Below are 14,418 nucleotides of genomic sequence, written 5' to 3' on the forward strand. Positions count from 1 at the left end.
TCATTGTATTCATCAGATTAGGAATAATGTCCAAGGGCAGAAAGAACATTTCAGCCCCCACCCCAATCTGGCCCGTGGGCCATAGTTTGCCCATCACTGCTCTAAATCATTACTGATTAGAGAATTGTAAACCAAAACAATTCTGAGATATCATCACACAGTCATTATATTGGCTAACATGACAAATGGGCAAAATAAAAAATGTTGGAGGGGATATAAAAAAATGGGACACCAATACATTGTTGCTGGAGCTATGAACTGATCCAATTATTTTGGAGAGCAATTTGGAATTGCATCCAGAGAGTTATAAAACTGTGTATATCCTTAGATCCAGCAAAGTGATCAGGAAAAAAGGAAGAGAATCTATATGTTGCAGAATATGTATGGTGGCTCTCTTTGGTGTGGCAAAGAACTAGAAATTGAGGGGATGCCCATCAATTCAGGAATGTCTACACAAATTGTGGTATGTGATTATGATGGAATATTACTGTACCATGAGAAATGATGAGCAGGTTAATTTTTTAAAAACCTTAGAAAGAACTACACGGAATAATGAACAGTGAAATAAGTAGAACCAAGAGAACATATACAACTACAGATTTAATACTTGAAGAATAACATGTGAATGCCACCTCCAGAGAATGAACTAAAAAAAAAGAAACATGAAAGATATTCTCTCTCTCTCTCTTTTTATGTGTGTGTGTGTATGTGTGTGTGTGTGTCCCAGATGTTGCCTTCTATGATTCAGGGAGGATAGGGAGGGGTTGAGATATTTGTAAATAAATTATGTTAATAAGAAAAAGGTGCTTTTAACTTGAAAAACAATTCTCATTGATATTTTTTGGCTTTCTATCACATATTTCTCAAGGTATTCCTTCTCTCCCTCTTTGTTATCAGCCATTATTATTGATAAAAAATAATTTTTTAAAAAGAGGGAAAAGTAGGGGGCAGCTGGGTAACTCAGTGGATTGAGAGTCAGGCCTAGAGACGGGAGGTCCTGGGTTCAAATCCGACCTCAGACACTTCCTAGCTGTGTGACCCTGGGCAAGTCACTTGACCCCATTGCCCACCCTTACCACTCTTCCACCAAGGAGCCAATACACAGAAGTTAAGGGTTTAAAAAAAGAGGAAAGGTTAAAAAAAAAAAAGGAACAACCTAGTGAAAGGCCTTAAGAAATTTACAAAGAGCTCTTGGGTCTCTCCCTTCCTTGGGCCTGGAAGAAGTGCTTCCACTCAATCTCCACCCAGATTCAGCAACTTCATGAGGTCAAGTCTAGGGCAGCCAGGCCATGCCACTGTAGAGGTCATTTACATTATTGCAACTACATTTTTGTTTCATTTGAATCTAATTAGGAAGCACCCCCTGGCCTGGCCAGGTAGAAGGCTAGCTATCCTATCTCTTACTTTAAAATAACAACCACCAGAAAATAAAAGTGCATTAAATGTGTCAGCAATGGCTGTAAAGCCATGTGGCCCCTACCTCTTTGACAAAGAGACTCTGAGCCTTCTTTTCAGCATCTTCTGGAACTGTGGACTCAACTGTTCTTCGCTGACGTGCTATCACTGAGACCTAAAGAAGAGGAGACAATTCTTTCCAAAGCTGGCTCAGCCAACCCTGCTGGGTTTCAATGAGTGGCAGATACAGGGCTTCTCTACTCACAGACAAATCTTCCATGGGGAACATGAGGAGGTCTCGGAGAGGATCACTGTAAATCTGGGCCTTCCTTTGGGTAATAACATTCTCATAGTCCAGGGGTTCAACAACTTTGGCTTTCTCCTTTGTAGGAAAAAAAGGAACACACTATGAATCACACTGATGATTAGCAAAATGGCCACACTTAAAATAAGAGCAATTTCCTATTCAGTTTCTCTGTTTCCTCCAAATGGTATTGTTAAGTAAAGGAATCATTCCTCATAAAATACTTCCTGGGAATGCTTTCATTCTATGGGCTAAGTGCCATCCCCGCCCCACCTCACAAAAAACCTTCTCTTACTTAAAAAAAAAACACAATATTATCCTTTGCTTGTCTGGATGAGGACTGTAGGGCATGGGTTCTACTTGCCAGAGGACGCAAAATGACCAATTCAGAAGTTTATCAGGTGGCACTTTTCGACAGGATGTCTAGGGTTCACACAAGGACATCCAAAAGTCTAGTTTCTTCACTCCAGGAAATAAACAATGAGAAAGCTATGGAGCAAATACCTAGTCTCTCCTTGAGCTTGTCACATTAATATATTGATCCTTTTCTTACCTTCCTACTCTCTTTAGTCCTCTAGATTGTGTCAGAGCCAAGCAAAGACATGTTGCTCCAAATCACAGTGGATAAATTTTAAAATGTGTTTCAGTGACTTTTACTTTCAAAAACTACATAAGCATCATATGAAGATGCATTAAAATCCCAACATGCATTTAAATGTAACATAGTATAATGTATACAGAACCAACTGAAGAATCAGGATGGCCTGTGTTCAAGTCTACTCTTTCACACATATTAGCTGTGTGACCATGTGTCTTACTACAAGTTTACTAAGACTCGAGATCTCAAAGGACAGTACAAAGAAAGGTGTCCATCTCTCTTACCTGACATTAATGCCAGGGGAAAAACCTGAGGGCACATGCTTAGGGCAAGATCCCATCACAATCTTAGCTTCAGAGAGAGAAGGAGGGCATGGGGCTCCAGATCCACCCCTAGACAGTAAAATTCACTTTCCCCTAAGCCAAAGCCTGGCTTGAGAAGTAGGTGTGGCTCTAAGATGCCAACCTTGCTTGGGCATGGCTGAGACAGAACAAGAACAGATAGAACATAGCACAAGACAAGAGCAACAGGCAGAGAGAGAGACAATAATAAAGGGGCATGGACAAAGGGCCAACTACTGGGATCCCAGATGGAATTAAGCACCCAATGTGAGTGAAGCAAATGAGTTTTTCTAGTGTGTTTCTCTGGGTCAAATGGGACCTTTGGAGACAGGGAGTTCATAGCAGCCATGTATGTGATGCTTCCTCATATTAGAGGAATTCTTGGATAACTGGCAGCTAGTAGATTCAAAGCCCTACTGCAAGGCCAGCAGTGAGGAAATGATCTTCCTCTGACTCTTTACACCTTAGGCAAGTCACCTCTCAGTCCCAGACAAATAGCTGAGAGGACAATTGCACATGAAGTGTCAATTCACCGATTAAATCAAAAGTATAGACATCCCCAGTCCAAAATTGCTCAAATACGTTATTTTAGGAAAAAAATGTACAGTCCACAATCAGCCATGGGCTTCGTTCATTTACTAATCCATTAGTGGGGAGGGGTGACACAACACAGTACATACATAGAGTGCTGGAGCTAGCATCCAAAAGATATGAGCTCAAATACAACTTCAAGAACTTGAAAGCTATGCGACCCTGGGCAAATCATTTTATCTCTTTCTGTCTCCATTTCTTCAGCTGTCAATCTGAGATAAGAATGCCTAAAAGCAGGAGTGGTACCATAGTACACAGAACCCTGAATTTGTAGACAGGAAGACCTGAGTTCACTCTAGCCTCAGATACTTCTTTGTTGTGTGAACCTGGATAAGTCACATAACTCCCATTTATCTTAGTTTCTTTATATGTAAAACGAGGATAATAAAAACCTACTTCTCAGGGTTTTGTGAGAACCAAATAAGATACTTGAAAAGCACTTAGCACAGTGCCTGGCACATAGTAGTGCTATAGAAATTTTTTCCCCCTTTTTCCCCGTCAGTCCTTCAGTTTTATGCAGTTCAACAATTTCAATTCCACCAAAATATATTAAGTCCCTATCATAGGTAGGCCACTGTGCCATGCACTGGGAAAACAAAGACAAAAAAAACCACACTAATATCATTGGCCTTTAAGTAGCTTCCATTCTACAGAGGGGATGAAACTTGCTCATAGGTAAGTAAATAAAAGTTAGAAAATAAAGATGGCTAGAGAGAGAGATCAGACAAAGTACTCATGGAAAATTTTGGCAAGAAAACTATTACTGACTGGGAGGATCAGAAAAGGCTTCCCTCCAAAGAAGGCCTGCCACCTAGTTTCTGGATGACATAAAAAGGAACCAAAAGACCCAGATCTACCTTCCTTCCCACCCATCTCCCCTCCCCACTAAAAGAAATTTCGTGGTCAAAGAGGAGATAGGTCAGACAAGTACCTAGATAAACATAACACAAATGAGAATACAAGAAGAGTTGAGAGAGGAAAGGGCACAGTGCTCAGAAAAAGCCAGAGGAGAAAGAGCTCTGTACTGTTTGTGGAAATCAGGGAAAGTTTGATGGCACAGGTGGCATTTGTGGGAAAGAATAGGAAAGATTCTAACAGGAAGAGATAAGCTGTATTTCTGAGACTTCTCAAAGGCTCTTTTATAGATCATGGCTAAAAATAAATAAATAAATGACTCCATTTTAACCAGTGGGTTTATTAATGCTTCTTGAACCAGTGAGAATTAGTTTAAAAGATCCCAAGAGCATTCAAAGAATCCTAATTTCAGTTGTCAAAATTATGGATTTTAACTCCAAAGACAGCAAGCTTGTTAATAGCAATTTATCTAAATAAGATACAGATCGGGGGAATTACATATACACAGACCCCACGATCACCTCTCCTGGACAAGTTAGAATCTATAGAATCAAATTCAGAAGAATCTTGATTTGGGACTTGCACAATAACTGAAAAAAAAACTGATTTTTCATCTCTACTAGTTAGAGTACTTCAGGATGGTCATGGTATAACAGAAAGAGTGCTAGAGAGTAAGACATTCAGAGGACATCCATTCAAATACCAGCTCTGCCATATACTAGACATAAAAAAGAGGTCTGAGATGGAATAAATCAGCTCTGAGGTTTCTCCTAGCTCTAGATCTAGGATTCTATCATCCTTTCCCTTCTTCTTCCCAATACAGTCACAGAACAGAACTAGGGGAAGCAGAACTGTCAAGAAAATGAAAAAGGCGTCAACCAATGCAAACATAAGCCACTACAAAGAACTAAGGAGTTTTGTTTTTTTTTAGTGAAAGCTACTCTCTTCCTAGAGGCAGCTAGGTGGACAGTGGAAAGTGTACTCCAATTAGAAACAGGAAGACTCATCAACAACAACCACTGAGGGAGGTTCCAAGATGGCAGAGAAGATACAGGGACCCATAAGATCCAAAAAAACTATGACATAATCCATCAGAATGAATTCTGAAGCAGCATAACCCACAAAAGATACAGTAAAGTAATTTTTCAGCTCAAAACAACTTAAAAGGCTGGCAGGAGGGATGTGGTACACCAGGGTAGAGTGCAGAGTTTCAGGGCAGGCCCCCACCATAGCAATATGCTCTGGGTGCAACTGAAGCAGCAGAAAAGGCTTCAGGATCTCTCAGCCACAGACAGCTAGTTCTGGGTACAAGATTCTTGCTGCATTGCCCATACACAGATCTATGAAGCAGTGCTGAGGCACTATTTTAGGGGAAGGAGAAGCACCAGCACACACTAGTGCTTGTGGCCACAGTAGAACAGAGGACCCTACTCATAGTTCCAAGTGGGAAAGAGTGCTTGTGGTTACCCCAAGACCAGGACACAGGCCCAGAGAGTATTAAACACACCTCTTCTTACATCATACCAGCTTGGAAGAACTTAAAGCAGATAAATTTCCAGAACCAGTGCTGAAAGCAGCTGCACAAAGAACCTGAAGCCTGGAACAATGCTCCCTTCATCCTCAGACTCCAACTTTATCGGTTTTTTAAATTAAGAGAAAAGAAAAAGACTGGAAATGAGCATACAATGAAAAAAGAAGCTCAACACAGGAAGCTATTTTAGTGACAGGGAAAGCCAAAACACAAACTCAGAAGAAAACAACAAAATCAATACTGCTGCATCCAAAACCCCGGAGAAATTGCTCTCGAGTCTAAAAAGAATTAATTTAGGATCTCAAAAAGGATTTTAAAAAGCAGATAAGAAAGGAAGAAGAAAATTAGGGGAAAATGAGAGTGATATAGGAAAATCAAGAAAAGGAGTCAACAGCTTGGTAAAAGAGGCACAAAAAATACTGAAGAAATTAATACCCGAAAAAACAGAATAGGTCAACTAGTAAGAGATGCACAAAAATCCTCTGAAGAGAAGAACATCTTAAAAAGCAGAATTGGTCAAATCAAAAAAGATTTACATGAGCTGAAAGTGAAGTATGCAAAATCAGGAGAACGTTGTATACAGTGACAGGAATACTGTACAATAAACAAGTGTGAATAACTTAGCTATCCTTAGCAATACAATGATCTAAAACTATCCCAAAAGACTCATGATAAAAAATTCCATCTGCTTCCAGAGAAAAAGACTGATAGAGTCTGAATCCAGTTTTTTTTGACATTTTTTAATTCAAGTTTCCTTCAACAAAAGATTAAATATGGAAAAAATTTATATGATTGTACATGTACAATCTATATGAGACTGCTTATCTTCTGTATAAATGGAGATTTTGAACTTTGGACTTCATCCCCCATAAGTCCCTTTGTTTTCCCAAAATTCCCTTTAATCTCTCCTGCACCTCCATGTTTGCATGGTCACATTATTGTTTTCTATTTGGCTGTAACTCCTCCCCCTGGGTCTTTTGTTCCTGGGATTGGGCTGGTTAGGAACCTTTTAGTTAGGTCTCTGTTAGTTTATTATTAATAAAATATTCACAAATATAATATTTAGTATTTTGCATATTAATGTTAATCTCCACACTTATCAATGGCAGGGGTGGGGCAGGGCTGAGAAGATAGGGTGGGAGGAAGGGAAGGAGAGAAAAGAAGACTCAATTTTCTTTGAAAAATGTTAAAAACTGTTTTTATATGCAATTTGGGGAGAATTTTTTTTTATTTAGAAAGGAAAGGGAAAAAATAACCATTATCTTCTTTTCAGAGTGGTGGCACAGTTAATGTATCTCTCAGTATAATGCCTCGTCTTCTGTAAAATGGGGATCATAACAGCACTTGACTCCCAGAATTGCTAGAAGGATTAAATAGTATAACTGTAAAGCACTTAGCATAGTAATGGGCATACACTAAGTGCTACATAAATGTTAGCTATTATTATTGTCATATATATGAGTAGGTGGGTGGTACATACAGTATCAGGTCTAAAGTCAGGAAGACTCATCTTCCTAAGTTCACATAGGAATCGCTAGAGATGAAGTACCATGAAGTAAATGAAGCTGTCACACTGAATCAAGGCAAAGGTAGAAGATTCAGTAAAAAAAAAAGAGATTATTGCAGAAGCAATTCTCTTATTGTGACAACATCATGAAACTTTATGAGTTAACCAAGTCCTAGCCAGTTAAATTAATTTGGGGGATAATTTTCAAATTCTTAAAAAAGATGTTCTTTGGCAAGAAGAGCTAAAGGTGCAAATTACATGTATAAACACTGGCCCAGTCTGCAGGTGTTCACATTAGCATTCCCATTGAGCATCACAAACATCCTTGGAATTAGCATCTACAAAGGCATACCTGGTCTAGGCTCACAAAAGCCATCTCCTCTCTCCTCAAATAATTGTATCCAGTCTTGTACACAAAAGCCATTGCCCCTCTCCCCATCCTCACTGTTCCCAGCCATAAATATATGAACTTTAGCTGTAATGAGAATTTAGCAATTCTGTGTTTCATCAGGACCTTTGATCTCAAAAATATTCCTTTGAATTGACTAGCTGTATTGTTTCCCTTGTCTGCTAATGACATCTGCCAGGTGTTCAATGGGTAATGATTTTTTCTAATAAAATAACTCAAGCTGGACCACCAGCGTGAACACTCTTCCCAACCTTCATTCTGGCTCCTCATCTTTCTGTAATTTCTACTGCTTCCTGTCAGTTGCTCCTCCCCAGTCAAAAAATCTTATCTGGGCCTGATTAAGCAGCAGGTAACATTTTAGATCCAGTATGCCCATCGATCAAATGAGCTGGAGAAGGAAATGGCAAACCCCTCCAATATCTTTATCAAAAATACCCCAAATGGGGTCACAAAGGGTCCAATATGACTGAAAATGACTAAACAACAAAAAAATTATTTTGCTGATCTTATTTTTCTCTTTTTAAATTCTTTTTAATGAGATGACTTCTTGAAGAAGGAGGAAGGAAGAGATATTCAGAGATGAAACTGATGTAAAAACAAAAAATATCAATAATCTTTAAAAAGAGGATTCAAATGTTATTTAAAAGATCTGATTAAAACCAATCTACTATGTTATAAATACATTTCTCCACACTGAACTGCTCACTCCTCTTCTACTTCACAAGGGCTGTTTTGTGATAACAAAAGTTGGGATGCTGGGCCTTAGTCCCATAAAGTTACTTTTAACATAGAAATTTATGGGTTCCCTTTAAAAAAGTCCAAGCTAGAGGAAGGACTAGAGTCTAGCAGTTTTATTTCCACTCCTTTCGCCAGGAGAACATAGACAAATAGCTTGAATGGAAGGGAAATGGAAGATCTTATCACTTTCTATAACAGAATAGCTACGGAAACCAGAACCAAAAAGATAAGACAGCCAAAATCTATTATAATCTTGAGATCAAGAACAAGAAAAACACCAGTCCTTTAGAACTTCCATTATAAAGTGGGGTCTCTGACTTAACTGGTCTTCAATGTCACCTAAATCTTGCACCTTTTGGGAAAGCTTATTAACACAATATATTAAAAAATTTTGAAAATCTGACAGCACTATTACTGATGTCAGCTATCATCATAATCATATTATTCTTCTCATGTCTTTTAGGGGAGCTGAGAAATGCTCCAAGAACATATTGCTATTATAGTACTAGGATATAAATTCATCTTTTATAGACTCACATCAAGACAATCACAGTAGCAGAAAGGAAAATGGGAATGGCATTCCATACCCATATGGTTTTACTATATCTCTATGAGTCTCTATGCTTTAAGAGTTTTCTATTTCATATACTTTGGAGATTGTTCATTTAGTATGGCAACATCTACAAACACGTGTGAAGATAGAATTATCTTTGTCTATTTTAATGAAATCAATCACCAATCTTTAACTCAATCAAGAACTCAAAGCACCGCTACTCAACACTTAAATAAGAGAGTTCACAAGTCAAAAACTCTCACTTCCAAAGGGGACTGCCCAGCCCTGCAACTGGTTTTTGTGAAGAAGGGGGAGAGACAGGAAATGAAGTGGAAAAGTAGCATAAAAGAAGAGATGAATATGGCCTTCTACCATTCCTTTCCTGGCATTTGGGGAGATTATTTCTAGAGATTCCTGCCTTGGCTTTGGAGGAGACTCTTTCCCTGGATTCTGCGTGGGTGAGTAGAGATACTTTCTTTTCTTTGGAGTCATTTTGCATTGGTGGAATTCTGGCTGAAGGCACCACCAGGACTTCTGGTTGAGGATTATCCATGTGGAGATCAAGACTTGGGGAAGCCCCTGCTGGGGGTTGAGCCAGACTTCACCTGAAAAGGGCTGGTAGGCTTATTAAGGTTCTGTCTTTTTTCTACATTTCCCACTTTCACTTTTTCTACCTTGTTGTAAATAAAAGCTGCTAACAGTCATTTTGACTTAGGGAGTTAATATTTTATAAACAGTGATCACTTTTTTAACTCTCATATTGAATCAAAACCACAATTTTAATCCTTACACACACTATTCTTACATTTTTATGGATTAGTATTATGTCTATTTGGCTGTATACAACAGTTCTATTAGAACTGCTACAGTTTTAATACAGCTTATTTACTGAATTCCCAGATATTTGATGTTTGTAAAACAGGGATTTACCATCTGTCAGTATATATAGTGTAATGAGCTTCTAGTGTATAATTCTAGCCACCTTAGAGTATCTTTCTTGGCATCCAATAGCCAATAAATTTTTGCAACCTGCAGTGATATATTATGCAGTTACCACCATGTCTGTGGGAAGCCAATAAGAGAATAGATAAAAATCTGAGACCCCTCTTTTGACACCTCTTATGATCCATACCTTTTCTTTTTTATTATTAAACATTTATTAATATTCATTTTTAACCTGTTTACATACTTTATGTCCCTACTTTCCCCTTCACCCCCCCGCTCTCCCCCCACCCATGGCCGATGCACATTTCCACTGGTTCATACCTTTTCTTATTGGAAAAACATTATAGACTTATTGAAAAGCTTTGAGTCCTTAGCAGACCAGCAGCTACTGAGTTAAAATAATTAAGAAGCCTGAACTCTAAAAAATATAGTCAAGGCTGGACACAGACAAAGATAGAGATAAGACTGAAGCCAGACTATCTGACCAGGTGCAGATCTGTAAATCAAGGCAGAATGTAATTAGTAAACATCTCCATGAAATATATTTCTGCTCCCAGAATTAACCCCTACTAATTTGGTGGTTGGAATTTGGCCCTTGTCCTTGTACCTATATCTCTACTTTTTAGACTTTAATGGATTGTGTATGATTTGTAACCCCTTCACAGCTGTGACTCTTTCTTTGTGTTCTTTGTTTGAAACCAGTATAAAATAAAGTCCAAATCCCATAGCGTTAGAGCAACATGGGCTAACCACTAGTCTGGTTGTTCTCATTTTCTTTCTCCTGCCTTAACAATCCTAAGCCACAAAACGCCACTCAGAACCCCTACCTACCATATAGGGAGCTGGCTCTCTATATGATGGCGCCTAATGTGAGGGCCAAAGCGCTTCCCAAATTCAGGTGGCTAAGAGACTCATCCCCCGGCTTAGCTGCTGGCTCACGGAGAGGAGAACTTGAGGGATTAGAGGCGAGTAACTTTTATTTTTACAACTTAAGACAAACAGAACACCATGGGGCACAGTGAATCAAAGGAAAGAACTCTTTTTATTGCTATAACTAATTATACCCTCAGGAAATGGGGAGCAAAAATTAGTAAAGAACAGCTCACTAAATTTCTTGATCTTATTAAAAATTGTAGCCCATGGATTCCCTTAGAATTCTGGCAAAAAGTTGGCAATGATTTGAAAACTTATTTTATTGAGCATGGACTAGAACAAGTGCCAGTAAAAATTTCATCTGCTGAAAAAACAACTTTGTTATCTGGTCAAAATGCAGAGAATGAAATCTTTAAGGTTTCAATGTTAGAATCAGAGGAGGAGGAAAAGGCTCCTTGTAAATCAAACTGGAGCTTTAAAATCTGAAGGAAAAAGCCACAAGCAGCAGACCCTCCTCCACCTAAAAACCTCTCTTCCAAAGAGGAAAGAGAGATAACAGCAGAGGAGCCTCTGCCACTTGGAGCTCCAATTCTGCAGCCCCAGCCCCAGAATATAGGGTTTAAAGGAGCAATAAAAAATGCTCAGAAGGACGGAGACACATCATTCTGTTTCCCCGTTATTTTCAGAGCAGATGAATTGGATGATGATGAAGAAGTAGCTCCTACATGGGAGCCTCTTCCCTACAAAGTGTTAAAAGAAATTAAGATAGCTTGTGCTTCATATGGTCCTGCTTCTCCATACACTTTAACTTTGGTGAAAACTTTAGAGGGGCTTTGGATCGTCCCCTTTGATTGGAATCATATAGCAAGATATTCCCTTTCTGCAGGGGACTATCTCTTTTGGAAATCAGAATTTGATGAATTGGCAAAACAGAAGGCAGCCATTAATAAGAAATAGGGCATCAGAGTTACTAAAGAAATGTTACTTGGAATAGATGAATGGGAATTACATGCTGATCAAATTAATTTACCTAGAGAAGCTCTAATTCAGTGTACAAAGTGTGCCTTAGAGGCATGGAAAAAAATCCCTGTAACTAAGAAACTGTCCACAGGTTTGGCTGAGATTAGACAAGGCCCAGAGGAAATATATACAGAATTTATAAAAAGATTAAATCAGGAGGTAAAAAAATATACAAATGATGAATATTCAACTCAGATAATAGTCGGAAAGTTTGCCTACAACAATGCCAATAATGTGTGTCAGAGCATGCTTCAAAATGTTAAAGAATCTGGGACTATTAATGACTATGTGAAAGCTTGTGAGGACTTTACTCCAGCATATATGCAGGGTATAGCCATCACGGCAGCCCTGAAAGGAAAAACATATTCTGAAATGATTAAGGGCTCAAAGGCTGTAAAAAGCTCTTGTTCCAATGCCCCTAACTCTTTGTGTCCCAGATGTGAGGAAGGTTACCACTGGAAAAAAATTGTAATTCCAAATTCCATCGAAATGGTTACAGATTACCTAATAAGAGATTTCAGGGAAGATGGAAAGAAGGCCAACTACCCACCCCACCAATGACTAAATTTAATCCAAGAATTCATCCTAGCTTAGCCAGTTCCTTGCTAGAGTTAATCAATTTTCTGAATAATAAACTTTCTTTTTTCTCCAGATTTCTTTAGTCACATAAGACGTGATTTATTGATCTTTGATAGGATGTCTTATATTTGTTAGAGTATGCGTTGTTATGATGATAATAACAGATATTTTTGGGAAGCTGATAATTTATGCCAGTAACCCTTCAAGACACAGAGACTGATTGACAAGCTTCAGTGAGAAGGGAGGGGTAAGACACTCTTGACTCTCAAACCCCTCCCCCCAAGCAGTTGAAGTTTCAGTTGGAAAAATGGAGACTGACTGAGGTACTTCTGGTAAGTTTCTGTTATGGCTGAACCCCAAGGATGTTCCCTTTCTTAACTTATATTCCCTACAGGTCTGATAGAGGAATAAGTAGAGGCTAGTTATCTAACTGTTGAGGACTGAGATAGATGTTCTTAAAACTGGCAGCTGACAGGATTCAAGCTAGATGACCACACTTGAGCAGTGAGTATTCCCCTAAATAATTCCCAGGCACAGATATTGAAGGTAAAGCTTATATTAAGAAGTAAAAAGGAAAATTAGAGGGGGTAACAATTAGGGTTTGGGATAAGGAAAGGTGACCCTGATCTTTTAGGTTGAAGCTGCCCTTCTCCCCCCACAGGAGGGGGTGAAGGCACCTAGCTGAACTGGCTCTCTTGCTAGATAGTCTATATATCTAATCACTAAATCACTAAATAATTCCTGAGTAGAAACCACGATGGCTTATGCCACAATGGCCACTCCGGTGAACCCCCCCAAGTCAGGAGCAGTAAGCAGTGAGTCTGCTCACCTCAACCCCCACAAAGCAACTGTCTCAACCCTTCTCAACTGCCCCCTCACCCAAAGTTCTCCAGGGGGGGTCTCCTAGAATTCTGGGTGAGGCTATCCCTGTATTTTTGCAGGGATTCCATGCATCCATCTCTATATAACAGTGTGAAATGCCCGGGAAATGTCTTTGAACAGTCTGTGTGTCTATATGTTGTGTTTGTNAGTTCTCCAGGGGGGGTCTCCTAGAATTCTGGGTGAGGCTATCCCTGTATTTTTGCAGGGATTCCATGCATCCATCTCTATATAACAGTGTGAAATGCCCGGGAAATGTCTTTGAACAGTCTGTGTGTCTATATGTTGTGTTTGTGTCTATGATCTGTTTGTAATGGTTTTGTTTGTCTGTGATCACAATAGAATTTTGGAGAAAATAAATCTCTCTCTTTCTCATTCATTCTGGAGGAATGGGAAAGACAGACAGAGGAGTTTGAAAAATTCAGAAAAATAACATCTCCAATGGATTTCTGAGTGTTTTAAACTCTAAAGGAATTTAATTGATTAAAAGAAATCATATTCTCTGCTCTCATTAAGGCGAGAATCAACAAGATAATTTGTCTACATTTCTTCTTCCATTTCTTACTGGCCATAAGAAAGGGAACAAAGAAATCATAAGACAATGACAGGGGACAGATTTGATCCCACCACCAAATTCTATCAACAGGTTAAATACTGAGATATATATTTAATCAAATTTAACAAGGACTCTAAATGCAACCTAAGAAAATTTTTATTCAGACAGAAAAAGCAATGATTCTGAACTGTGTACTGAGGTACAGAAGTGCAATTTAAAACTTTCTTAGCTAATCAGAATCATCAATTCACCTAAATGCTTAACCGAGAGTGGTAAAAACCTTTTGGACTGCCACAAGTTTAACCTACCATTAATCACACGGAAGTTAGTGAAAATCTTAATGTAAATTATTAGAACAATACCATTGGCTTATATTTTGTAATTAGACCCCTTTAAACAGAATGGTTCATGAGAAAAATTTAAGCCAAAATTGAATCATCCATGCTGCCTCAGTTTAGCAAGAAATAATTTTGGAAAGTCAAAAAACATAGCTCCTTTTTCTCATGTATTAGGATACATGTTTGCTAAGAACTTGAATAGATACTGATGGCATAGTATAAATCTATTGACTAACAGTTAGAAAATGGAATTTCAGTTAATTTTAAATATGCACAAACTTTATATTGAAGAAGTTATCTATTAAGATTTGCAGTGTGTAAAATACAGATTTAAATAATCAGATTTGCCAAAAATGCTTATCAAACCGAATTTGAGGATTGCAAATGATAAGTGCAAATTATATAA

The 14,418-nt window shown here is 38.5% G+C and overlaps 1 protein-coding gene across 1 annotated transcript in view; it reads right to left on the reverse strand.

Moving 5' to 3' along the window:
• The window catches only part of DOCK11 (dedicator of cytokinesis 11), a 180,273-nt gene extending 170,898 nt beyond the window's left edge, over positions 1-9,375 (reverse strand). Inside the window, exons 1-4 of the mRNA XM_044682838.1 lie at positions 9,295-9,375; positions 8,562-8,633; positions 1,661-1,777; positions 1,481-1,570 (exon numbers count right to left, since the gene is read on the reverse strand). Of these exons, the coding sequence (XP_044538773.1) occupies positions 1,481-1,570; positions 1,661-1,777; positions 8,562-8,633; positions 9,295-9,375 (360 nt within the window). The remainder of the gene's footprint in view (positions 1-1,480; positions 1,571-1,660; positions 1,778-8,561; positions 8,634-9,294) is intronic.
• Positions 9,376-14,418: the final 5,043 nt, after the last annotated feature.

This window comes from Gracilinanus agilis, chromosome X (assembly GCF_016433145.1).
Source record: "Gracilinanus agilis isolate LMUSP501 chromosome X, AgileGrace, whole genome shotgun sequence".
Classification (NCBI taxonomy): Eukaryota; Metazoa; Chordata; class Mammalia; order Didelphimorphia; family Didelphidae; genus Gracilinanus; species Gracilinanus agilis.